This window comes from Micropterus salmoides, unplaced genomic scaffold (assembly GCF_014851395.1).
Source record: "Micropterus salmoides isolate LMB-PRFRI ecotype aquatic unplaced genomic scaffold, ASM1485139v1 Ms_hic_scaffold_1, whole genome shotgun sequence".
Taxonomy (NCBI): domain Eukaryota; kingdom Metazoa; phylum Chordata; class Actinopteri; order Centrarchiformes; family Centrarchidae; genus Micropterus; species Micropterus salmoides.
This window is the reverse complement of record NW_024040040.1, coordinates 14,530,029-14,555,225: the sequence shown is the minus strand read 5'-3', so window position 1 is coordinate 14,555,225 and position 25,197 is coordinate 14,530,029. Positions and strand designations below refer to the sequence as shown.

The window sequence follows — 25,197 nt, the reverse complement described above, 5'->3', positions numbered from 1 at the left end:
GGTTACGGTTCCTAGCAGTCAGTCCAGATACTGACGGTGTGGGAACCACGTGTTTAACTGCAAACAGCTCCTGTTAGTAGGGCTGCACGGGCAAACCGGAGATAACCTTTTCCTTCAGAACAAAAGTCCAGGCCAAACCAGACTATGCCTGGGCACAGGTCTAGGTTGCTTAAACAAAACAAAACAAAAAAAGCGTTAAATTGTAGGTTTACTACACCACTGTGGATATGGTTCTATTACAGTTTTAATATTAAATTACTCCACATTTCTTTTTTAATATGTCTTTGCTATATTGCTTATTTAACAAAATGCAGTGATAAGAATGTTCTTTTAATAAATCAAAAAAATGGTAACATGTAAGAAGAAAACATACCAAGGCTATAAGAAAATAAAAAGAACATAGTCTATTGTAAGAAAATCCTATTCCGTATGGGGAAAATAGAAGTAGTAGCCTATCCTCCTGCAGGCTGTATGAAAGTGCGCTCAATTAAAAAGATGATGTTTCGGTATTTTATTTTGAAGTCGCCAACCGGAACAGGTGTTTTGTTTCATTGCTCCCACTTCGTTGCTGGTTGGGTATAGATAGTCAGTGCACCTCCTGGCGCCCCACCGGCCGTCGGTCGCCTCGAGCGCTGCTGAAGAAGAAGCTGAAGCACCAGAGGAGCGCGACAAGGACCACGAGCCGGACACGGACTTCTTCTCCTACTTCTTCTCCATCTAGTTTCTGGAGTAGTGGAGGGAACAGAGTCATAGTTCAGCAGCAAGGTGAGGAAGAGGAGGGAGAGGAGAGGAAGAGGAGACAGACAGACAGCGGCACCAGCAGTCTTATGCTTGGCGCATTGGTGCTTATGGATTATTGAGAAGTGGAGGCCGAAACGCGGATCAAATATTCATGAAGACTTTTTAAAGAGAAAAACACTGAGTGGGATAGTGTAGAGACTCCCTGCAGTGATTCACCTGTCCGGTCCAGCGCTGCGTGCGCTCTTACTGACCAGAGACCAGAGAACTAGCGCTGCTGCTGGAAAAGGCTTCTGCATCTAGCGTGTGTGTGAATGTGTGTGTGTGAGAGAGTGTGTGTGTTTGGAAAGGAGCCCCCCTGCTGCAGTACTTGCCTGCTGTATGGGTACGATGCCACCGACTTGCTGACGGACACCCGGTATCCGCACCCCTCCCCTCCTCCCCCCTCCCGGACGGACGGACGCACCGACCCCTGCGAACCCCACTAATATGCAATGGTTTTTTGTGCAGAAGCCGACAGCTGCCGCGTACCGCCGACTTCACGCTAGCGCCGCCGCATGCCTGTCCGCCGCTGCCGCTCCTCTCCCCGCGCCGCGCGGCAGACGACGCCATTTGAAGTGGAGCGCTTGGGGGCTTTTGACGCCGCGGCGGCCGGGTGGCAGCAGCAGCGACCGATCCACCGCCGCTGAGGACCACCGGCCGCTGGGGCAGCCGGAGGCGGAGACCGCGGAGGAAAGCGCCGCAGCGGTTTCTCTTTTCCTGCCGCACGGGGACGACGTCGACGCGGAATACGTGCGGTTTCTGGTCTCTGGGCTTGTGGAGGAACCGGGCGAGAAACCGGGCGACGAGCCGGGCTTCCTGCTCTTATTCTTGTCTATGGTGCAGATTGGGGGGGCGAAGCACCGCCGAACTGAGCCCAACAGCTGGCAGGCTCTGCTGGCATGCAAACAGGGGGGCGGATCAGCCCCCATGCGGTGGGTGAATTTTAGGCTGCCGCATCCGGAGCGCCTCTCGTCCCCCACCTCCTCTTCCTCCTCCTCCCCCGTCTCGGCCAAATCCATGCGGTTTATTTGGAACAACATTTTCAGCAAAGGATCGCATATGCTGCAGTGTCTTTGTGGCAGGAGCCTCAAGAAAAACAAGAACCCAACTGGTGAGTTTGTTGTGCATCTTTCATTCTGTGTGTGTGTGTGTGTGTGTGTGTGTGTGTGTGTGTGTGTGTGTGTGTGTTTGTGTAGGTACATGCGTGTGTGGGGGGTGATGGGGAAATACTTTATTGAATGTCTGTGCGTGCGCGTAGGAGTGTGTGTGTGTGCATTTTCCCTCCCGATACTGCACTGTTCGACTGCTTACTGGTGCTTCTCTGCAATCGCAGTTGTGCAGCAAGTGAGTGCACTACAGGGAGGGGAGGGCGAATGATGTGGGGTGGGGGGGGATAACTTATTAGCACAGAAACTGACTACAGTGACAGCGCCTGCGAAAAAAACTGCGTGAGCGCTGTGCATGGCAGAGATGCTGCAGAAAATCAAGTCTAATGCAGCATGCAGACCTGTTCAGGCTCCAGTAACCTGCATGATTAAACAGCACATGAACTTACTTAGACTTCCACTGTGGATATTCAGTGCATACTCTGGGAGAGTCTGTGTGTTTATCTTATCACTGCGGACATTTCAGTCAGACTGTGTGAACACAAACATCTGTACTCATGAGATTGAAGACTAAATGCGATGCTGTGCTCAACAGAGCTCAGAGCTTCTTGAAGGACCGACTTTAAGGGGTCCTACATTGTTGATAGCAACTTTTCCATTTAGGTGAGCTGTTAATTATGTCCAGCATCATGCTTGGTACGCTCACAGCCAACACATCTCATAAAGTTGGATTTGTGTACATAGATTCAAAGATAAAGAATGGAAGACCCGTCTATCACATGGCCCTGACTGAGCTCATCAACAGGATGCAGGGAGGATATATAGTGAAATTCAGTTTAATTCACCTCCAGGTCTCTTGATTCTCGCTTGAGTTACGCTCTCCATAGAGTACAGGGCATATTTAGATTTGCTAAAAGCTCTGGCCAAATCCAATAGTTTGCTTTGTTTTCCACCAGATTTTTCCTCCGCTCTGGGTGAGGACAGGGCATGGATTGATACTGGCATTGCAACAGGAAGTGAACATTGTTGACATTATTGGCGTATTGACATTGCATCAGAGAGCTGGCCTCTGTATCTTCAACACAGTGTTTGGAGCGAAACAGCAGGCCCCGTGAGGCAGCGATCCTGAGATATTATTTTTTTATGAACAAAGATTGGCCAAACTAACCATCAATACCTTTCGTTATCTCTAAGCTGGGAATTATACAAGGCTATCTGAGTGTGATTGTTATTGTATTTTACAGGAAGCCTCACATTCACAAAAACAGTTATATTTAAATTAACAAAAAGTATTTTTTGTAGTATGTATTTGTATGCCTGTAACAATGATTTCTTTAAGTGAGGTCGAATCTTATTTCCTACAAGGTAGATATTATTTATTGTACTGCACAGGGTTGTATAATGAGATGAAGTCTGTAGTTCCCTTTATGCTACTAATGAGCAAACATTATATACAAAAATTATAAACTTATATACAGAAATTAATGTATTTTACATCCTGGAGTGCTGAAGATGACTTAAGGGCTGCTCTGGAGTCCGCTGCTGCCACTGTAATTTTAAAACTTTAAAACTTTCTCATTGCTGTTTTTACATTTCGACTTAATGATCAATAAGCCAAGTAAAAAAGTACCTCATAGACTAGACCGATAATGACAGTATAGCTATAACCATGCTTGCAGCCCTAATTTGAAGTCAGCTGTGCAGTGTACAGCATACACTGATCAATTCCTGACTGTAATCTCAACCAAAATGATCTATACTAATTAACTCTAACCTTAAACAGCTGACGCGTGGAATTTGTAGTTATGGATATGTAAAAAAAAACACACACACAGCGCCAGTACGTTTTGTAGTGTTTGACATGATACTTTTAGCTTTTTTGTTGTTGTATGAACCGGAAGGAGAACAGACTGGTCAGTGGTCAGTCTGCAGCTGGTTGTGATTCTGTGTGTTGCTTATGACCACCTCATCAGGCCTTGATTGAAAGAACATTACATCTTGACCAAATGGCCAGTAGAAAGAGGCCCATTTACAAGTAAGTTGTGCTGTTACTGTACTGTTTTTCGTCTCTGCTCTTTTTTTGAACTTTGACCCAACCAAGCTAGAATTTGATTTGATTCAAACAGCCGTAACGTGGAAAAGCACGGTGTCTCTGTGACGTTAGCCCAAGGTTTCCGAAGCAACACTGCTTTTGTAAAGAATGTTTAGAGCCAAAAAGAAACATATTTGGGGAAAGGGTTGGAGGCCTGAGTGGTGCTGAGCAGGAACCATCGAGTGACAACAACCAATCACCTGCCAATCACACAAACACACCCAAAGGTGTGTGTATGGTAACCTTTGTTAAAGTTAATGTTCTTTCAACCCCTCCCACACTGCACTCTACGATGCATTAACAAGCTTATTTACACTGTCTTCACCAGCATAATAGAAGTGTTTCATTCCGTGGGCACTTGAACGTATCCCTAAGTCCTTTGCTGCATTACTCTATACATTAACATCACTATGCGGTGGCACATAAAGTAAATGTTTTACTAACCACGGACAAGTGAACGCATTCAGCATTGAAAGGGAAAAAAAAACACTGAGTGGATACTCTCATGGTGCGATGAGGTCAAAGACATTAATGCTGTGTCTTCTCTTTGTCTGAATGCTGAAGAGCCAGTTGTTTGAGTGATTACAAAGCAATGTCCCTCGGGTTGGAGCTGATGTGCAGAAAAGACAAATGCATAAGCATGGTGTATGTCAGTTTTACAACTCTGTACTCATGGTGATAAGAGCCAAATTGCACCCACACTTGCAGGAGACTGTAGTTCATGGCAGATAAATAAAAAAGACTACCAGCCTCATAGAAACAGATGCATAGGAGGTGTAGTGTAAGTTGTAAATATCTCAGCACTTCAAAGTATTAGGTCTAATCTGTGATATTTTCTTATAAGTGTCAGTTTTTGTTGACTGATATAACCATGAGTCAACATGTAAGCAGTTTAGAAAGGCTCGTAGGTCTTTCCTGATAAATAGATTTGTACTTTATCAGCAAACATCAAGAAAAAAGGCATGTATGGCTGCCGTGTGTGATAGACAAGTAATCTCTGGGAAAACACCGGCGCAGTAAGTCTATAGCACCGCAGATAAACCACTAATCTTGCAGAATAAAGGTGAAACAAACAAAACCAAATCAATATTGATGCATTGGTACAGGTGAAAGGACTAATCTGCCACACAGAACTCAACTGTTGTTCTTACTGCAACATTTTCACAGCGTCTTTTCACTGCCTGCCAACACACAGCTGCCTGCAAAAAGTGTGACATGACTGGTTGTGGGTTTTTTATGTCCTCTGGGCTCAGTGTTTCTGCTTTAATTCCTTTTTATATTGTGCTTCTCTTTGCTCATTTGATGAATTGGCTTGAAGGTGGACTTGCTGGATTTGAGGGAATGTGTGCACTCCTGATGCAGAAGCTGGTATGTTAGTAACACTGAGCATAACCTCCTAGCTCATAGTTAGCCTGCAGTTTCAAACGCCCTCTTTGGGCGTGGGATGTCATTGAATGTAAAGACTTCAGTATACTGATGCCTGCTGTTTAATGTCCTTTTGAAGTAAAACTAAATTATCTATAGTCCATCGTCAGCTGCTTATCCTGCATACAGGGTCGTGGGGGGGCTGGAGCCAATCCCAGTTTACATCGGGCGAAATGCGGGGTACACCCTGGACAGGTCGCCAGTCCATCGCAGGGCAGATTATCTATAATGTTACTGCAAATTATCATTGAACATACTACACATTTATACATGTAGTAAGGTATTTCTGTAATGTGGGTCCCAGTGTACTGAGTGCTGAAACAATTTGTCACTTGAGTTTGAAAGTTCATTCTTGATCTAGGAAACTGCACAATACAATAATCTTAACTCAATATATATAGATAGATATATTATATATAACTGAGGCAACATCTGTTGATGAGGAGCAAGAGATGTGGTTGACAGCCCCGAAAAAGCTAGTAAGTGGACCTTTAGTTAATGTTTTTCTGTGAAATTAGTTGATGGATACATTTGTTGAACCAATGGAAGTTATTTTGTGACAGTTTTGGTATTCCATTGAATGGTTAAGTTATTATTCATCACTGTACATTTATTTGACATGGCCATTGAAGTCATTATGACATGGTGTGACTGACTGAGACTTCCCCAGTCTTGTTTTTTTATGTAAGGCCAACCGCACTGATGTTGTGTAAATACTGTAGATCAAAAGCTAATTGCAAACAGGAGTTCATAAACTTGCTTTCTGCATATATTGGTGATTAGCCACTATACACAGCATCCCGCTGCTGGGCTCAAAGATTTATAGCAGCCAGCACCATTTAGCTGTCACTTTCTCTTTTAATTAAAGAAAATGCATGAACTCCTTCCCTTGGCGTTTTAGTGTGTGTATGTGTTTATGCATAGTACACACAGCAATTGCTTGTGAAATATGGACCTGCTGAAGATGGGGAGGAGACAGAGTTTTGCTGACTCAGCATTTGTAGGCATTTTTCTTCTGAATTGCACCATTTAATGAAGGTCAGGAAATACAGCTTTGTTTAGTGTGTGTGTGTGTGTGTGTGTGTGTGTGTGTGCACTTGCATATACATTAGTGAAAGTTCCTTAATAAATTGAATGTTCTTCATATTCCTTGTCAAAGGGGAATTTTGGCCTGGGGGAAAATCAGAGGTGACCAAAATCTTGACAAATCATCAGTATTCAAATGAAACTTCATGGCTCAGTAGTTTTAAATAATTTCAGATTGGAAATTTTGGATGCTATTCTCATGATATTCAGAGTTACAATCTCCAACATTTTATCTCCTGCTTGATTTGAGGACACCTGTGGTTGACAGTGTTACATAATAATACAGGTTTATCAACCGCTGAGGCCAGCAAATATGCCTTGTCAGAAACCCAACAGAAACTGGTGTGTTAGTCACAGCGCAGCACAACAAATTGGGGGCTGAGAGGAATTATCATGTCATGTTGTTGTTTAAATAAATATATTTAACTAAATATTTCTAGACCAGCAACAGTAAAGTTTACAACAGCAAAGTCACAGTAATATGTTACTGAAAACAAATCTAAAATGTCAATAAAATAAATCATATTCCTGACATCAAAATACTGAGTGACATCAGTCCTTCCGCCTGTCATCTGTCCTCCTGCTGCTGTGATTTAGTGCCTGCAGGTAATGTTACTGATGGTAGAGAAATTTTAAGATTTGAGACAAACTACGCTAAACAGTTAGACTACAGACAGATGGCTTTTGTTTTAGCTTGTTTGTAATAATTTGCTATTAGCTGAGCTAGCGCGCTGTAATACACAGTGGCAGATTAAAGTATCGCTTTCTAGATAAAAGCAGGGCAGAGGCTGCAGTGTGACATTAAATACTACAGTCTTTAGCGCCGGGGCCTATTTAGTAATGTGTTTCGGTGATCATCGCTAAATAAAATTTTGCCAAATTATAGCAGTTTTTTGCGATGTGTTTATATCGCGTATGTTCATATCATATCAAAACTTGTCTGTAAATTGAGAGTTACATATGTAACTACGGTTCTATGAATTCTGGATGACCGCCAGAGGCAGTGCTTAACACTGGATGTTATCCGTCTCGCACACGTGCAGGTCAGGTATTTAATATCAATAAAGTCACCTGTGACCTGGGATGATGCGGGGCGTAGCTTATATAAGCCCACGTCATCAGGAAAAATGCCCCTACAAAATCTTCTCGCTAAGATTCTGAGTGACAGAGAACTCTGGCGGTCATCCAGAATTCATAGAACCGTTGTTACATACGTAACTCTCATTCTATTTCATTCTTCCTGACAGTCAGAGGCAGTGCTCAACACTGGATGACTACTACCAACGTTTTCATGAGGAATCCCACCTTACTGGGAATGGTCAGAAGGTTCCCGCAAGAAAGCTGCTGCTACTACATGGGGGCAGCGACATTGACCCTATAAAAACGGGCAAAGGTGCATGGTGTAGCCCAGGTGGCTGCAGTGCAAATCTCACTCAGGGGCACCCCTCGCAGCGCTGCCCATGAATTCCTGGTAGAGTGGATGTTAAGAGGCAAAGGTTGTCCCTTTGACAGGTCAATATCCTCAACGACCCACCTGGAAAGCCTTTGTTTAGACAGGGCGTACCCTTTCCTACGGCCCCCATAGCAGACAAACAGGCTATCAGAGTGGCGAAAGCCAGCAGTCGCCTGCTTGTAATGCTTCAAGGCCCTCACTGGGCAGAGCAGTTCTGCTGAATCGGCTTCAGGAACACGTGGGCATGAGGAGTCATAGGCTGCTAGCCGAATGATCTGATTAAAGTGGCCTGGAGCCAGCCTCTGAGGGAGGAATGATGGGTTAGGCCAAAGTGCCACTCCTGTGCCATCAGAGTTCCAGCGCATGCATGCTTCACTCACTGACAAGGCATGAAGCTCACTCACTCGCTTCGCTGATGCCATTGCCAGAAGAAACGCAAACTTCATTGACAACCACTTTAGTTCTGACTGCTCCAGAGGCTCAAAAGGAGGGAGACGAAGGGATTCCAGTACCAAAGGCAGGCCAGCTGCCCCCCAGCTGCGACAGCAGGTCTTGCCTCCAGGGAAGGCACCATGGAACCCCGTCTAAAAGCTTGTGCATCACTGGAAACCAGAGTCTCCCTGGCTAGTTCGGGGCCACCAACAGGTGCCTGTGGTTGCTCTGCTGCACCCTGTGCAACGTAACCATTATCAGTGGGAATGGCGGAAAGGCATAGAGGAGACGATCTGGCCACGGGTGTGTCAGGGCATCCTGTCCCAACGGACTCGTTTCCTCCTCCAGTGAAAACCAAAGGGAGCAGTGAGTTGTGGACTCTGAGGCAAACAGGTCCGCTTCTGCTGTGCCATATTTGCCCCATATTTCTTCTACCACCCCCGGGTGGAGTCTCCACTCCCCAGCGGGAGGCGTCTGGCGGGAGAGGTAGTCTGCCACCACGTTCTGTGGTCTTGGCAAGTACATGGCCTTGAGGCTGGCCAAGCGGAGGAAAGCCCATACCAGGAGTCGCCGTGCCACCTGCAGCGACGTGGCCAACCTGGTGCCTGGTGTTGTTGGATCGAACAAGAACGTGCCAGCCTTTCAAATAGGGCAGGAACTCGTGCAGCGCCAAACTGATCGAGCACGTTTATGTGCTCCATCCTTTCCTGGCTCATCCAGAGGCCACTCACTGCCCTGTGCTGCCACACTGCCCCACACCCTGTGGGCGACGCGTCGGGAGGTAGTGGTAACCGACGCGACGGGATCAAACCCAGTAAGATGCCCTTGGACAGATACGCCCCATCTCTCCATGACCGTAACACTAGTAGGCATCGGGTGGACACCCTGACTTTGTAACTACGGATCTAAATGGAGGTCATTAATCCAAATTTGGAAGGGTCGTAAATACAGGAGGCCCAGCGGCACCACTGATGTGATGAGGTCAACAAACCCATCAACCTGAGAAAAAGGCTGTACCTCAACCTACGCAGCATGTGGAAAGGCAACTCTTTCAGAAATTTGTTTAGCCCCTGTAAGTCCAGTATAGGGTAAAACCCACCCTCTTTATTTGGAGTCAGAAAATAAACTCAGTAAAACCCACGTTGCTGTGTCTGAAGATCAATTTCAATGGCCTCCTTTTCCAGGAGGGTTGATATTTCTTGTCTCAGTGCCTGAGACTTGGAACCAGGTGGAATTTCATCACTAAATCCACTTCTGAGAATTGGTGACGTGGTCAGCCTGACCCCACTGAAAACTGGGGGGCAGCGTCAGAACTGAAGATTGTACCCTCGGGAAAGTGTGGCCACCACCCCAAGGGTCTCTAGTGCAGCTTTCCCAGCAACTGAGGTGCTGCTGGGAGAAGCGTCCGACAGCCGGCCGCGGGCCCTCAGTATCTGCTCCCCCGACCCTTCGGATCCCCGGGGGTCCGATAGCCCCTCTGCGGCTGTGATCTGACCGCTGGAAGGATTGTGAAGCCCGTGGGTAGCCACGGGACACCGCTGTCTCAGTAGGGGTGTAGGCCCCTGAAGGCTAGCAAACTGCTGCCTAGTTTGGTTAGCCTGGATTCCCTGCTCCAAAGCCTGCTGCACTGCTGGACCAAACCGCTCACCTGGTACTACAAGAAGAGTGCGCAGGGCCCTCCTGCCTGGCTCCAAAAGCGGAGATTGGGCCAGCCAGACCTGGCGATGAGCCAAGGTAAGTATTGCCATTAGCCTACCAAGCTCTCTAGTCATAAGGGGAAACGCCTGCAAAGCTGCATCACTGAGGCTCTGGACGGAAGCATCCACGCCAGAGGATTGCAGAGACTGGGACAGCGCTAATATCAGGTGGGAAAAAGAGTTTCCAATATGGCCAATGCGCGCCGCTGTATCATAACCTCTCACTAGAAAGTCATCCGTAATGCGACACTGCAGCCTAGGACAGCGAGCATCTGGTCTCAACACTTCAGTGGGTGACAAATGAGGGACGCGATAACTGGCTCCACAGCCGGCATCTGGCCAGCATTTGTGGAGCTCCTCAATGTATGGCTGGGAAGGTGGCACAGAAAAACCCGCCTCAGGTGGGAGATGCCGAAAGAATGCACTAGCTGGTGTACCTGCAGTTGGTGCTTCATCCAAGCCCAAGCGTGCCAGTGCCATACAGACCACTGGCTTAATTGTGGCATGGGCAGCCTCTGAGCCTGCTCTGGTCTGCTTGGCTTTCTTTCTAGTGGGGGCACCTGAAAGTGTGGGGGCGACTATGTCTACTCCGCACCTGTGAGGCCACACCAGATGAAGGCAACTGGACTTAAAGCTGCAGTCCTTCCACTTCCACTAGCCGAGCTAGCTTCAGTTCCCGTGGCATAAAACTGCAATTCATGCACTGACTGTCAGACAGCCCCTCTCTCAAGTGAGTAACACCGAGGCACGTGGGGCATTCATCATAGCCATCTGCAGCCAGCAGGACCCGGCATATTTTTGCAGCTTTTATATATATTTTTTTCACAACAATAACTTATCTAGGAGCGAAAACACCCAAAGTAACAGATCAAAGTGAGCTCCTATGTCCTTGCCTTGTTATTGAAGACAAATGAAAATAACTTTAAAAGATAAAACTCCTTTTAAGAATAAAAGTAAGCGTAAGCGCTAAGCGTAAAACATTCAGTAACAAATGAGTCAAGGAGACCAGAAAACAGGCTCGTCACTCAAAAAACAACAACTTATTTTTAACTAAGGAAACACTTACCTCGCCGGCCTAACTCCAAAGCTGGAGAGACATGCGCTAGCTTGTCCTCAACCCGTGCTGATTGCTGGCGAAAACACTCTAACAGCAGGTTTAGGAGCGCAGCCGTACTAATTAGCCCTTGGAAGATGAAACCGTAGCTCCAACCACGCAGTTGCAGGACTTCTAGCGGCAATATGACGGCTATTCTCTGTTCCTTCCTTCCTTCCTTCCTTCTATTCAACCTGCATTTGTGTATCTGTGAGAAGAATCAAGGGACATTTTTCCTGATGACGTGGGCTTATATAAGCTACGCCCCGCATCATCCCATGTCACAGGTGACTATGTTGATATTAAATACTCGACCTGCGCGTGCGTGAGACAGATAACATCCAGTGTTAAGCACTGCCTCTGGCGGTCAGGAAGAATGAAATAGAACTGTGTTCAGGTCCCACTGCTATGGAAAGTTTTCTGTTAGAAACAGCTGAAACTGTGTGAATGGAGTTCCAGTGTTGTAAATGGGACTCCCGTTCTTGTTAAAAGGAATAAGGCACAATATACTCAATGTGTCCCATGTGGCATGACCCAGATAGAGACTTTATGGCACACGTGGGCACGCACAGATGCACATACACACGCCTGCTCACCTTCTAAAGCTTCGTACTTTATATTTTATTCACACGGTGGAGTATAGCAGTGGGGTTTGTGCCAACTCGCATCTGCCTCTGTAAGTGAAAGGTCCCCTCACACACACACACACTCACATTTTACTTATAATACACAGATACATATTTATGTTAAAGAGGTGGCATTATGCTTTTTGGCTATTTCCCTCTCCTTTATTGAGTTATATCTCTTTTTTGTGCATGTAATAGGTTTTCAAAGTGAAAAAGCCCAAAGTCTGGCCCAAAGGGAGCTCCCATCTCCCACAGAAAGCTCTGCTCTGAACTGCTTAAAAACAGCTCGTTTGTAGTCCTGCCCTTCCTTCACTGTGACGTCACAATGAAAACGCGTCATAAAGCTTACCAAGCGGCTAGCGGGGTCAGGCACACCCTCAAACCAAGTCTGAGCAGAGGCCCTTTGATTTTAGTTAAGCCCCTTTTCCACTGCACAGTACCAGCTCAACTTCGCTCGACTCGCCTTTGTTTGGTTTTCCATTGTAGAAATGTTATACCTGTACCTGCTTCCAGGTACTTTTTTTCGTATCACCTCACCTCCGTCGAGTTCCAAGCGAGCTGAGGGATACTAAAATGTAACGTGAAAACATGACACACTGCTGATTGGTCAGAGACAATATTCACTATTCACTGCATCATCCTTGCGTGCGCCAGACAGAGGCCAGCAACATAAAGTTTTATATTTGACAGTTTTCATATGTAATTGTTACAGAGAGTGGTGGTAGAGCAGGTTGGAGGACCCAAAAGCAGGACGCAAAGCAGAGGTGTACAGTTCAAAGGGTTTATTCAACAAAACTAAAGGCGAGCACACTTACAAAGAGTGGCTGAGTCCAGGAAATCCAAAATCATAAAGGAACATACAAAGCAGGTGATCCAACAGAGAAATCCAAAATCCAACAAACTCACAGGGAATAGGCAGTCAACGGGATGAGACAGCGCAAACTACAAGCACTAACAACCTGAGCACCAACATGCTACAAGCTACAATGACCGGACAGGGAAGGAACGGAAACAACAAACTTTTAAACACAGGGACTAACGAGCAGGGCAGGAGCAACACAGGTGACTGGGATCAGGTTAACAAGGCAGAGAGACAGAAGGGGAAAACAGAGACTGGAAGGCAGGCAGATACTGGAGGTGAGCAGACATAACACAAGTACTGAACATCAGAGTAATATAAATAAACTAATACGAGCGGACAGATCACAAATAAACTAACACCAACAAGCTGGGATAAAAGAGAATACAGATAGACATGGGAAAAACACAGAAGTACGCAGACCAGGAATGAACACTAAGACGTGAATAAGAACGCAGGACATAACTAGGATATGAGACAAGACAGATACTACTGACAAGAAACGAGAGAAACAGGTAAACAGAAAGACACATGAAACTCAGAAACTCATAGGGAAATACTACAACTCACAACAGTAATTTCATCACTAAATCCACTTCTGAGAAGTTTCGAGGTGAGAAATCAGCTGTGTAGATTTCAAATATTGACAGTTTTACGAAAAGTGATGGCGGAACAAAAATGTGCTTAGTATATTACTGGATGAAGCCACCCCGCTGATTTGAATGGAGAGCAGTGAAGCCAGTTTTGGACCAATAAAATACTACTACAGGGCCACTTCCTGTTGGCACCAGCGTCTACTGCGCATGATCACACAGCATAACCGTGGTTTAATGACGTAGAACAACTGCAGAAACACCGTAATTCTGGTAGCTGTATAAATGCGCCAACAAAAAGTTTCATCGCTCAGTGTGTTTGTCTGACTCGGATCGTCACTGTTTAATCAGCCCACCTACAAGGTTCACCTGTCAAACATCAAAGCAGCGTCACTGATTGCTCTGACAGTTTTTTTTTGGTTACCGAGAGTTTATAATCTGAGCAATACGGTTACATCTCTCATGTGCGACTGGGTGTCACAGGGTTTTGACGTCATTTTTGGGCCTACATGGATCCCTCCATGCAGGCTTTGGTCGGCTTCACTGTCCGATCTCTGGCTTACCCCCTTGGTCTGAAGCTGCTTTAATTTGGATCACACTACCTTTTTTCTTACGACCCGCCCTTCTCTGCTTCTGATTGGCTAGAAGTCCTTACCTGGGAACTGCGCATGTGCAACTTCCAACAAAGATTTTGTACAAGTAAGTTGATCACTCTGTAGCTCAAGAGCGGTGCGTAAACCTGTTCTGGTACAACCCCTAATTAAGATTTTGAACCTGAAAATGAGCATAATACCACCTCTTTAAATGTATTGTTTTTCAATTTTATTTTCGTCACTTTCAAAATGTATAAATGTATCACGGATCATTCGTGTCATATTTTCCTCAGGCTTGCAACAAACTAAATGTTTGTGTGTCTCTGTTTCTCAGTTGCGTGCTCTTACATTGTCCAAATGTGATGAGATGACAAAATAGTGACAGACATTGTGATGTCTGTCCTCTAAGGTCACATGGAGGGTTTTGGCGCAGTACTCTAGTACGCTGTGTGTGTGTGTGTGTGTGTGTGTGTGTGTGTGTGTGTGTGTGTGAGACAGTGAACTCATTAGCTCATGGCCTCATTGTCCAAACACACTGAGTCTGCAGAAACACTTTCTGACTTTGCCGGTCGGATCTGCTTTCGTCCAAACTCTCATGTACGTCATACTTCACACATACACACACTCACAGGCAACTAATCACACCCGTCACAGGCACATACAGTGCACTCACCAGGTCATTTATATAATCAGAGCAGAACAAACCGAACTCAACTTTGCAGCAGGGCTGCTCGATTACGGTAGAAATCATAATCACGATTATTTTGGTCAATATTGAGATCATGATTATTTAACACAAACAGCATGATGCATTTATTGAACTGAAATTGATTACTTAATTTTTTTTAAATGATTACATTCATTATCCCAAATAGCCCATGATACAAGTAATAGTACACAACATTATTAACTTTAAACATGACATGGTATTTCTTATGCAATATTCATAGTGACACATTTGTATGGCTTCTGATGATGTCTTATACACACTTGTGTACAGTTTAGTATACTGTGCCGTTAAAGCAGCTATAATGAATATATTTAAAATAATGGATGTGTGTAATGAGAAAGTGTTGTCAATAGTGGCAAATCCACAGAGAATTATCTCCCGATTCCTGAGTTCCCTTCTGTGGAGCTTTATAGTTTCTTTCAGCTCATTGTTAGGGTTTTCTGGCCTGTAACTTTATTTTACTTGTGATTTACTCTCACCTCTATCATAGCATACACCCAGGTCTTTTGGTGAGCCCTGGGAGTCTGGGGTGTTGCTTTGCCCATTTGCTAATACAGTATTGGCTAAATGTATGTGACAACCAAGCAGAAAGAAGAAAAAAATGTTGTAAATGTTGTAAAAAGTAAACGTGTTGTCATGTGAGGGACTATTTCTTCTGTAGTAGGTCCAGTGAAAACTGTTGACAATGAGGTCTGTGGACTATCCTAACTGGGACATTGTTTTTAAGAAACATAACTTGCTTTTGCAATTGAGATTTATGTATTTTTCAATGCTGTGAGCATCGTGTATGTGTAGGTGAAGTGACTCTTCAACAGCACATATCTGCTCCCTGACTTTTCTATTCAACACAAGCTGGTTTATAAAACCTGATAAACCTGAATACAACTGGAGAGAGTGCACAGATGTTCTCTGCTACAAAGGTTTAGACACTAGACCCTGAAACTGCCATCTAGCACACACTGTTGCATTTCTGCTTTGAAAGACCGTGTTGAGGTCGAGGGAAATGAGTGCAGTTATTGCAGGGTATCAAAGAAAGAAAGAAACTTATGAGACTCCTGTGCTGTTGATTAGTGTGACTCTGTTCAGCAGTGAACACTATAATTTTCAAAATGAAGCCACGAGCAAAAGAGAAAAAGTGTGTGTGTGTGTGTGTGTGTGTGTGTGTGTGGTGTGTGTGTGTGTGTGTGTGTGTGTGTGTGTGGACAGCTCTCACTCCAGGTTTCTGTCAAGAGGGAGTGAGGGCTGAGTGTTATTTTTACAAGTGCACTTTAAACGCAGCAGGGCATCAAAGGCTCCACTAAGAAGTGTTTTCACAGACTGAATGATAAGAAGCAGAGAAACACTTGACAACAACTCTGTCTCGCTCTCTGACTTGATGCATAAAAAGTGTTTAATTGGGCTGGTTATACCGGATATACATAGTCACTGTTTTGTAGTATTAAAGCATAAAGCTGGTGATATACACAGATGTCAGCATGCAAGCTCAATAGCGTGAAAGTTTGTTCTTTCCTTGGAAACAGTATTTTGACAAAACAATCCCAACTTAATGTCACATTGAGGTTAAGAAATCAGGATGATTACAGTGGCATAGTACAGAGACGTTACTTGAGACTGTGCCACATTTCTTAAGTGCTGCTTTTGGCTGAAAACTGTTTGGGTATTTAGTTAATGCTGGAGAGGCAGTCCTGATGCTTTCTAACACTTGAGGCCTCTGTGGGGGCCATACCATCACTTCCATCACTCCTTCTTTTTCTTTAAGCTGAAGATAATTCTTAATGACTTTCACTTTATGTTTGGAGTCATTGGCATGCTGCAGAATACATTTGGGGCCAATCAGATGGCACTGCATGATGGATAAGTATCTGCCTGTACTTTTCAGCAGTGAGGAGACCATTCATTCTGACTAAATCACCAACTCCTTTTGCAGAAATGGTTTTGTTAATTCATAAATATAATCTTTTGAAATATGTAATTGCTATTTTTAGCTTGTTTATTTATAACTTCAAGTACAAGTGTCCTTGAAAGTCTGTATGTTGAATCCCAAAAACAGATAATCCTTCAAAAGTAAAAATAACTAAACATAAGCATTGATAGCTAAGTGTGCTTACATCACTGATGAGTTCTCACTCTGTAGCTTTCTCTTAGCAACTCTTCTCTTTATCTCTGTTTTCCACTTCCCTCCTCCTCTTTGTTCTACCTCTCCCTCACACACACTTGAGCTGACTTTTAGTCTTCCCTTGTCTGTGTTAACCTTTTACTCGATGACAGCCCTGGATGACATAATCGCCGTATCTGTCCCACTCACTATCATGTATGTGTGCTGGTGTGTGTGTGTGTGTGTGTGTGTTGGGGGAGAAGTGAGTTTTCATAGGAGACCATGGGCTGGTGTTTACCATTGTGTGTTGGATGTGTGTGTGTGTGTGTGTGTGTGTGTGTGTTAGCCATGGACTTTGAGTTTATACTGAAGGTAGCAGAGAGGAGAATAAAGGCTGCTTTGGGCAGAGCTGAAGCAGGTAAGATGCTCTTTACACTAACAACAGCTTTGTGAATCTGTCCTGTGAGAGAAGACTAGAGAGAGACTGTTACTTTACATGTAAAGAGAATACACATAAGACTTACAGCGATGTCATTCATGCGGTCATCCAAATTTACCATCAGCTGTTGTTGTATAATTACTTATTTACACTTTTATTTGGCTTCATCATGACTTAAACTCACCAACTTTATATTCTTTGCAACTTTTTAAATGTTTGCTTAAAATTAATTTGACTGTTTGTTAGAAACATAACTAATGGGAAATTGAACCAACCCTTTTTTGGGTTGTTTAAAATCACTTTTTTTGAGTTTCTGTTAAAATAATACCCTCCTATGTATGTCTCCTTTTGTGAACTTGAAATGAGGCCAAAATTACTACAAAAACTACTCTATATATATATATGTATGTATATTACTTTGTGCCAAATAATGCCTCATGAAAGACTGAATACAAGCTTTGTATGAGCTCAAGGATCAACTTCACTGTACCGAAAAGTTACAAACAATCCTTGAACTTCAGACGTGTCTGTTAGAAGAAGTTTTCTTTTAACTGGACTAAAGAGGCTTTAATTTCTCAAAAGTCTAAAAATACCAAAGATGTGACTAAGGTTTGGGACGGGCTAAAATGATCCCATGTTAATATAATATAATCCAATTCAGACAGGATTTAGGGTGCTACAACATGGGTGAATTTAATCACCGTTATTTCTGACACAACTCATGAATTCGAACTGATGATGAGTATACACACAACACGCTTACACACACACAGACACACAACATCAACTCACGTGCCTTTTGTAGTAGTTGATAAGTCAGGCTTCACACTCTAGGTTCTGTCTGTATAATAAAGCTGTGTGTGTGGGTGTGTGTGTGTGTGTGTGTGTGTGTGTGTGTGTGTGTGTGTGTGTGTGTGTGAAAGGCCAGCAGCTGCTCATCCTCTTTCCTTCTCATGTGGGTCACATGACTGAATTGTCTTTTCATATACAGTATGTGCCAGTCAGTTTCATCTGGAGCCAAAATACACAGTAGTTTAGCTCTTAATCCACAAAATCCTCTACTTTAAACTGCTGCACTTGTTGAGTATCGTGGTAAATTGTTTTAAGGTAGAGTCATATCACACACAAAAAAACGCTGTGATGGCAAACACCCCCATGAATGCAAATACTGTCCCACGTGGGTTACCGTAGGTTATTATATATGATTATTCACTGGGCAAGCAAGCTCGTTTAATCAGACAACAGCAAAATTGGCAGAAATATGTAGTGTGCAGTAAAGCAAGTTGACCAACACATACCACTAATTCAAGAGAAGATTTAAATAGCCAAAATGGTCAAATGAAAACAGTTGGGTTGGGGGTGGAGGATGGACTGATTGGGTAAAACTGCACCATCTTCTGTAAATCCTGCTGAATTTTAATGATGAAGCTGTTATTTTTTTATTTTTCTTATTGTCAACAAATTGTTGAGACCAACATCACCACTGCATTAGTCAGTCTGTCAATACTGTGACACCCCTCCCACTGTCTTTCTTGAAGGTTGTCCTGGTCAACCTCAGCGGGCACTTCGCTGACTTGGGTGGGTCGTCAGCTGATTGCACTCACCTGGGCCCGTGGTTTATCAGAGCTGGCCCATATATTCATTCCGGTCTCTCTGTTCCTGCAGCTTACATACATGCTGTGACACCTTCTTTCTTTTTCTTTTTACTTTGGTTGGCTTTAGGTTAATAAATGATGCTTGTTTTAAGTAAGTATCTTGCGTGGACTCCTTCTTTGTCACATTCCCTGAGCCAGTTTGTGACTGTGCAGGTCAACTTATCCTATCTTGTCTGTGGCTCTTTGGCCCAAGCTCATTTCTTCCAACTTAAGATGTCTTTTACAGCTCTTCATGAGTATATACTTTTTAAAATGGTACGCAATTTCTGAAAACAGCTGGGCAGGACAGTGTATGTGGGACTGAGTCAAAGTAAACTACAGTGGCTGTGTTCATGGTGCCAAAGGAGCATGAGCAGTGCAGCAGTGTGGCTAATTGATGTGTTTTGAAAGTTTATTTTTAGTGGAAGTCTATGGTGCAGAGGAATAAACTGTGTTCTAACTTTATTGGCTACACAGGTAATACCTGTCCACAGGTTCAGCTCATTGTTATGATCTTAGAATAAAACCAGCCTTATTCTTAAATCCAGTCAGTGAATTTTGTTACTTTTTGGCAGTTGTTAACTGTAACAATGGGTACTTCGTTATTAGTGACTGATAACCTTTGCCTTATATTGTACTATTTAGTTTGGTAGGAATTGCACAAGGAACAAATAACTTTAATAGGCACTTTAATAATGGCATTTTGCACATGGGTAGCAATATTTTGCACTTTATTAGCAGGAGTGGCACAGAGCATTTTGCACATTTCGTGTAAGTATTTATTGACACAATTTACTGAATATGGACAGTGTACTGAGATTGTCTTCTGGCAGGTTGAGTACTCCGTACATTTACAAAGAAATTTCATCTTGTTTCTGCTTCAGCCCATTATGATATTATGACATGACTTGAAGGCAAAACAATTATTTAAATACACTAATATATAACAATAACTTGGAGCAATTAGACAGGGTAAAATGAGAATCTAAGTCTTCTGATAAAAATGCTTTTCATATGTGTTTATAGTTTATATATTTGCAATTAATCATCTCTGATAAACTCACTCGTGTGAAATGAGATTGGGATCAATTTCATGCCTTTTTTCCCAGTTTTAACACTATGACATCCGAAATCCATTAGCCTGTTCTCTCCCTAGATAAAGGACACAGTAATAAAATGGTTATAGAATAAGTATTTTGAATGCCCAGGATGGGTGTGGTGTATTAATGTCTGTATCCTCTCTCAAATCACCCTCGTACAAACATGTTACTTTTAGACCTGTATTGTGGCACAGATCCTCTAATATGTTATTCTGCTGAACTCTTCAGGTTGCCACTGAGAAGGATTAATGTACACACACACACACACACACACACACACACCTGTATACAAGGCAGTAATGTAGTGAAGAAATATTTTTGTTGTTTACATTGATTACTGAATTCATTAGGATTTTAAGTTTCTTTTGTTTTTTACCCAGCAGAGCCACAACAATGCAAAGATCCTTTTCTAAAATTCCACTACCTGCTCAGTTATCCTCCTCCTCTATCTAACTTTTCTCTGCAGAGAGGTGTGAAGCATAACACACACAATAGCCAAAATTAGGCTATTATTTTACTCAGACAATAGCTGACTGGAACTGTTGGCGAGAAAAAAGCGACTGTGGGAGGCACTGAAAAACATTTGCCTTTGTAAAGTCTTGAATGCTTAACAAAGTTTTATCTCTTGTCACATTATCCACCTACGCTCCCTGTTCCCGTTATTCAAAACTAATTTAGTGTCTTAGTCAGCCGCACAAACAGGGGCATTTGAAAGCACTCTAAAAACTGCTGGTTAAGAAAAATAATGCAACTTGTTGTCAACACCAACAAGCCAAGCACTACTCTTTTTTTTATGGAGCAGATATTGCCACTATTTTTCATGCTGTAACTAGCAAAACAAAACATTTAAAAGTTATGTTAACACTGTTGTGTGTATAGAAATCAAGCGGATTAAAGGATTTTTAAAATGATGCCCATATGTTGTGAAAGCATCACCGACACAATCAAACAGTCACCTGCCCTAAACGTGACTGACTCATTGCAGAGAGGACAGCAGGTTACACTGACATTAACATAGTGAATAAAATCACTGTCATCACTCATTAAAGGGCCAGTGCACTGAGAAGGACTGTTGGCAGAGGAGCGGAGTGATCAGTTGGGAATTGCTTTCTGACCCAGACCACTGCAACACACATACACACATACATACACATCCACAGCCAGAGAGAGAATCAAGTAGTACTGACAGATGTATGGTCCAGTCTAAACTGTATGTATAGGACCAAGGGTGTTTGTTTGGTCTCAACATGGGTAGGAACCAATGGTGGGGCCTGACAAAAATGATATCATTACTACAAAGTCTGCTGCGACAGACTAAAGCAACGAGGGAGAGACGCTGATTGAGATTACTGAGCCTCATGCAGGGGAAAAAATTAGCCAAAACTATAACAGACATTGGAATATTTCTCAGGTACCCCCTGATGCTCTGAATAACTTTTATCTGATTAGCGGCAGGGACATGACCATCCCAACTTAATTCTACACTCTTGTACAGTACTATCCTTCTCCAGCAATACACTGCACTACTACAGTACTGCTCTGTACAATAATGCGACACCTCAGCAGGTTCTACAGGAGGAATGTAACAAGAAGGGGAACCACTGGGGTAGATTGAGCAAGGTCATGGGTCAGCTTCTTCTTCTTCTCTTATAACGTTGTGAATAAAGATTTTTGTCTCTCAGAAGCAAATACAGAAGTAATGTGATGTTGTAGTGTCGCACAACCACCTGACATCCTGTTTACTTATTGTCAAAAGAGTTTTCTTTCAATTTCCATTAATTTCCTAACTGTAATGATATATTTTATGTGCCTAACCATACCATAACCAGATCAGAAAAAGGAAAAATTTATTTTGGAAAAACAGTTGAAGTCCAGACAAAATAGACTAAATGGGTATGGACATTTTAATGGAAAATTAATGCATGGACTTTGCTGTATGGATTTAGTGAATGGAATTCCTGATCAGCATGGTTGTTTTTATTATAAATCAACAAATTAAAGTAGAAATGTGTCAGTTACAATTTTCCATTTGCATCTGACCTGCTGAAGCTGACTTTGGCCAATTCCAATTTTTGTTCTTTCATACACAAACAGTTTTGTAACTTTTCTTTAATGGAAAACTCTTTCTTTATTAGGATCCCCGCTAGCACCAGCATAAGCATTGGCTACTCTTCCTGGGGTCCACTCAATGGTATGTTCATAATAAAACTTTATTAATGAATAATAAACGTACTGAACTTTTTAAAGTTATTTAATGAACTTTTACATTTTCTCCAAAACTGCACCAAGTTACAGGACCTTCTCTCTCTCACTCAAAAACATCTCAAAATAAAAAGCGCTCCAGGTTAGGCTAGTGGACAGAGTTTTTTGTACAAATAAAATCCAACATGGCTCAGTGGCTCTTGTATATTTTAGTTGTTAATATTTGAAAGAAAACACTACCCTATTTCTAGTAGCTTATTTCTTATCTCACCATTTTCATTCTACTTAATCTTCCACCTTATTTTAATGTTTACTCACAAACTAGTTTAATCTGCTCTCCTTGCTTTTCCCTTCAGACACACACCTGCACCTGTCTCTCTCTTCCTGTGTCTGGCTGCTCTGTTGACCTTATTCCTCAGCAGTGTGTTTTTTAAAGTCGCCCACAGTTGCATTTTGGATTTTCTCACCCGCGATTCCGTTTTCACAGCAGCAGGTGAGCCGCGTGTGGAGGAGGCTTGTTATTAATGACGTACAGTAGCTGATGAATTGATGAAATGATTGAGACCAACATGGTACTGAATGACCTTGGCACTAGTCGGTATGTTCACTATTGCTTTACCTGGTCCGTGCTTGTAAAATAACCTCTTCTAATGTAATACCAGCTGCGGTCTCATAGAAGTCTGCTATCAAATCCAGTCATGATGTGTAGGTTAGGTGGAGGAGACCTGTGTGGATAACAGAGAGGGGGTGAAGTGTTATCATGGCAGTCTGCTTCACTGACTGCACTGCATGGTCTATTTAAAGAGATTTAGAGAGAATGAGAGAGCATGAAATAACATGTGCTTCTTATTAGCTTCTTAAGATGATTAATACATATTTTCTTTTTATTTCTTATGTTTGAATTTGTTGACTTTCCTTATGTTATCATTTAGATTCCTTCAATAAGTTTGTATACCCCTTCTCAACCCTTTGCTGTCTAGTTCTCATGTTCTCCTATAAGACTGTTAAGTAAAGACTCACAAACACCCTTTGATATAATGTGATAAAAATGAGGTAAAAAATAACCTTAACTGCAGTGCAACAAATGGCGATTGTGACTTAGTGCACAGTAGAGCTGCTAACTACATTTTCACATTAGATAAACATCATTTTAAGCCCTCCGTCAGCTCCATCCAGCTTTGACTTTTAGCACCTCCTTAATTCAAACTCTTGCTTGAAGGATTTCTCCCTTCAGCTTCTGAAGTTATCTCTACCCCATCCCCACACCTCCACCTCTCCCTCTTCTCCACTTCCTCCCGTCTCCCTCTGTAGTTCTGACTTTTTGGGGAAAGATCTGGAGCGATTATGTAACCGACCTGACGCGGAACTGTTTCATTTCTAACTGTTATCATCTTGCATGGCAAATTGTCAGTGATGACTATACCTGCTCTTGGAGCTGCTTGTGACCCCTGAACTCTCTGGGAAAATCTAAAAATGGAGGGAAATGCATCAAAACGACATCATATTGAAATACTGCTTCATACAATTAGATCAAATTTACTGAACCATATATCCTAAATGTACATATGTACCTGGATATATACCTAGGATTATCCTTTACCATAATCTTACATAATTATGTAATTATGTTGTTTTTTAAATGTGAGTTTATTTTCCTGTAAAATCCAATAACTGGCCAACCATAATGGATAAAGATAAGTTAGACACATCCATTACAGTCTTTTCTTTTTTACAGTTTGTTGGGGAAAAAGGCTCGACTAACACGAATTTACTTTCATCGTCATTACTTCACAAGTACCAACAACGCCAGAAATATTAGAACAGCACTTCCTTGGGATATCACCTTTAAAATGTCCCTGAAGCTGAAAACAGGGCGCTTTAAAAGGAGAGATCAATAGGTAATATGTGAGGTGCTGAGAGGACCACGGTTCATGGAGCACTCCATTACTGACATCCAAGTCTTGCTGTTAAGAGTCTGAAGTACTTCACCTTGGGGTCAAGACCGATGTGGCGTTGCTTGGTATGCAGACAGGAGATTTCTTAATACACAGATAGTGTTTTATATATTCCTAATAAAATAGAGTTTAAATATATAGTATATTATCTATGTAATCTATTTGGATCATCCCCGAATTTAGAAGTTAAACACATTTAACAGCAGATGTAAATTTGGATTTGAATCTCTTCTGCTTTGTTTGCATGTTGGTCACAGAAAAAACTTGACCACAGATTTTGACAAAAGTTGAGGAAATGACACTCCTCAAGAAAATTGACTCAAGTCAGTGTGAAAAATTGTCTGTTTGCCTCCAATGAGAGTCCAGAAACCCAATAACACTCAAGGCTTGCTACAAACCCGCAGATTTTTGAGCTAATTTACAAGAACTAGTGTTTCAGGCGGTAAAACAAGCCACTTGTTCCATGCAGCCAATATGGCAAAGCTGGGGGAAAGTTAAGTAGAATGACGCTAAAACTTAAGTCCTGTAAGGTCATATGGCTCACAAAGTAAAATGGCGTTTTGTCTGAGTCAGTGGTCTTTCCAGATGAATAGCAACCTAAGACTTAGTTAAACATGACTGTCAACACAATCTGGTTGTGTTCCTGTCTGTGGGTCTGTCTCTGTCTCTGCTGTTATAACCTGTTCTCCTGTATCGTTTTTTTGCTGCAAGCAAGAAAGGTGTTGAAAGAAATTTGTGATAAAAGAGGAACACGTATAACAGAGAGAAAGGGGGGAGGAGCTTTCAAGACTGTAGTGTCAGCAGACAGAGATGGAGGAAAAGAGAAAGGGGGTGTGAATGAATAATTTAGTCCCTCCATTCCCTCCCTCTTCCTTCCCGCAGAGTTGGTGATGTTACAAAGGTAGATGAGGAGAGGAAAGGAGAGGAGATGAAAGAAAGAAAGGAGATGAGGCAAGAGTAGAGGAGACAATATAAGATAAGATATACCTTATTTATTAATGTGAAGAGAGAAGAGGAAACAGAACAGCGATACGAGGAAAGGAGATGAACTGAAAGGAGAAGAGTCAAGGGGAGGAGAAAAGAGGAGTTTGTTTTGTATGGTAATTGTGTGTGTGTGTGTGTGTGTGTGTGTGTGTGTGTGTGTGTGTTTGTGTGTGTGAGAGACAAACCCATCAACTCTAGAAAGAAAGTCAGCAATGCAGTATGA

At 42.8% G+C, this 25,197-nt stretch overlaps 1 protein-coding gene across 2 annotated transcripts in view; it reads left to right on the top strand.

Moving 5' to 3' along the window:
- LOC119902956 (fibroblast growth factor 14-like) overlaps positions 1-25,197 on the top strand; it is a 78,763-nt gene that overhangs the window by 7,560 nt on the left and 46,006 nt on the right. The window contains exon 1 of one of the 2 annotated variants that reach the window (XM_038719360.1): positions 596-1,891. The exons of the other annotated variant lie outside the window; for it this stretch is intronic. Coding sequence (XP_038575288.1) covers positions 1,228-1,891 — 664 coding nt within the window. The 5' untranslated portion in view covers positions 596-1,227. Of the gene's footprint in view, positions 1-595; positions 1,892-25,197 lie in introns of those variants that run through there. 2 annotated transcript variants of the gene reach the window in all.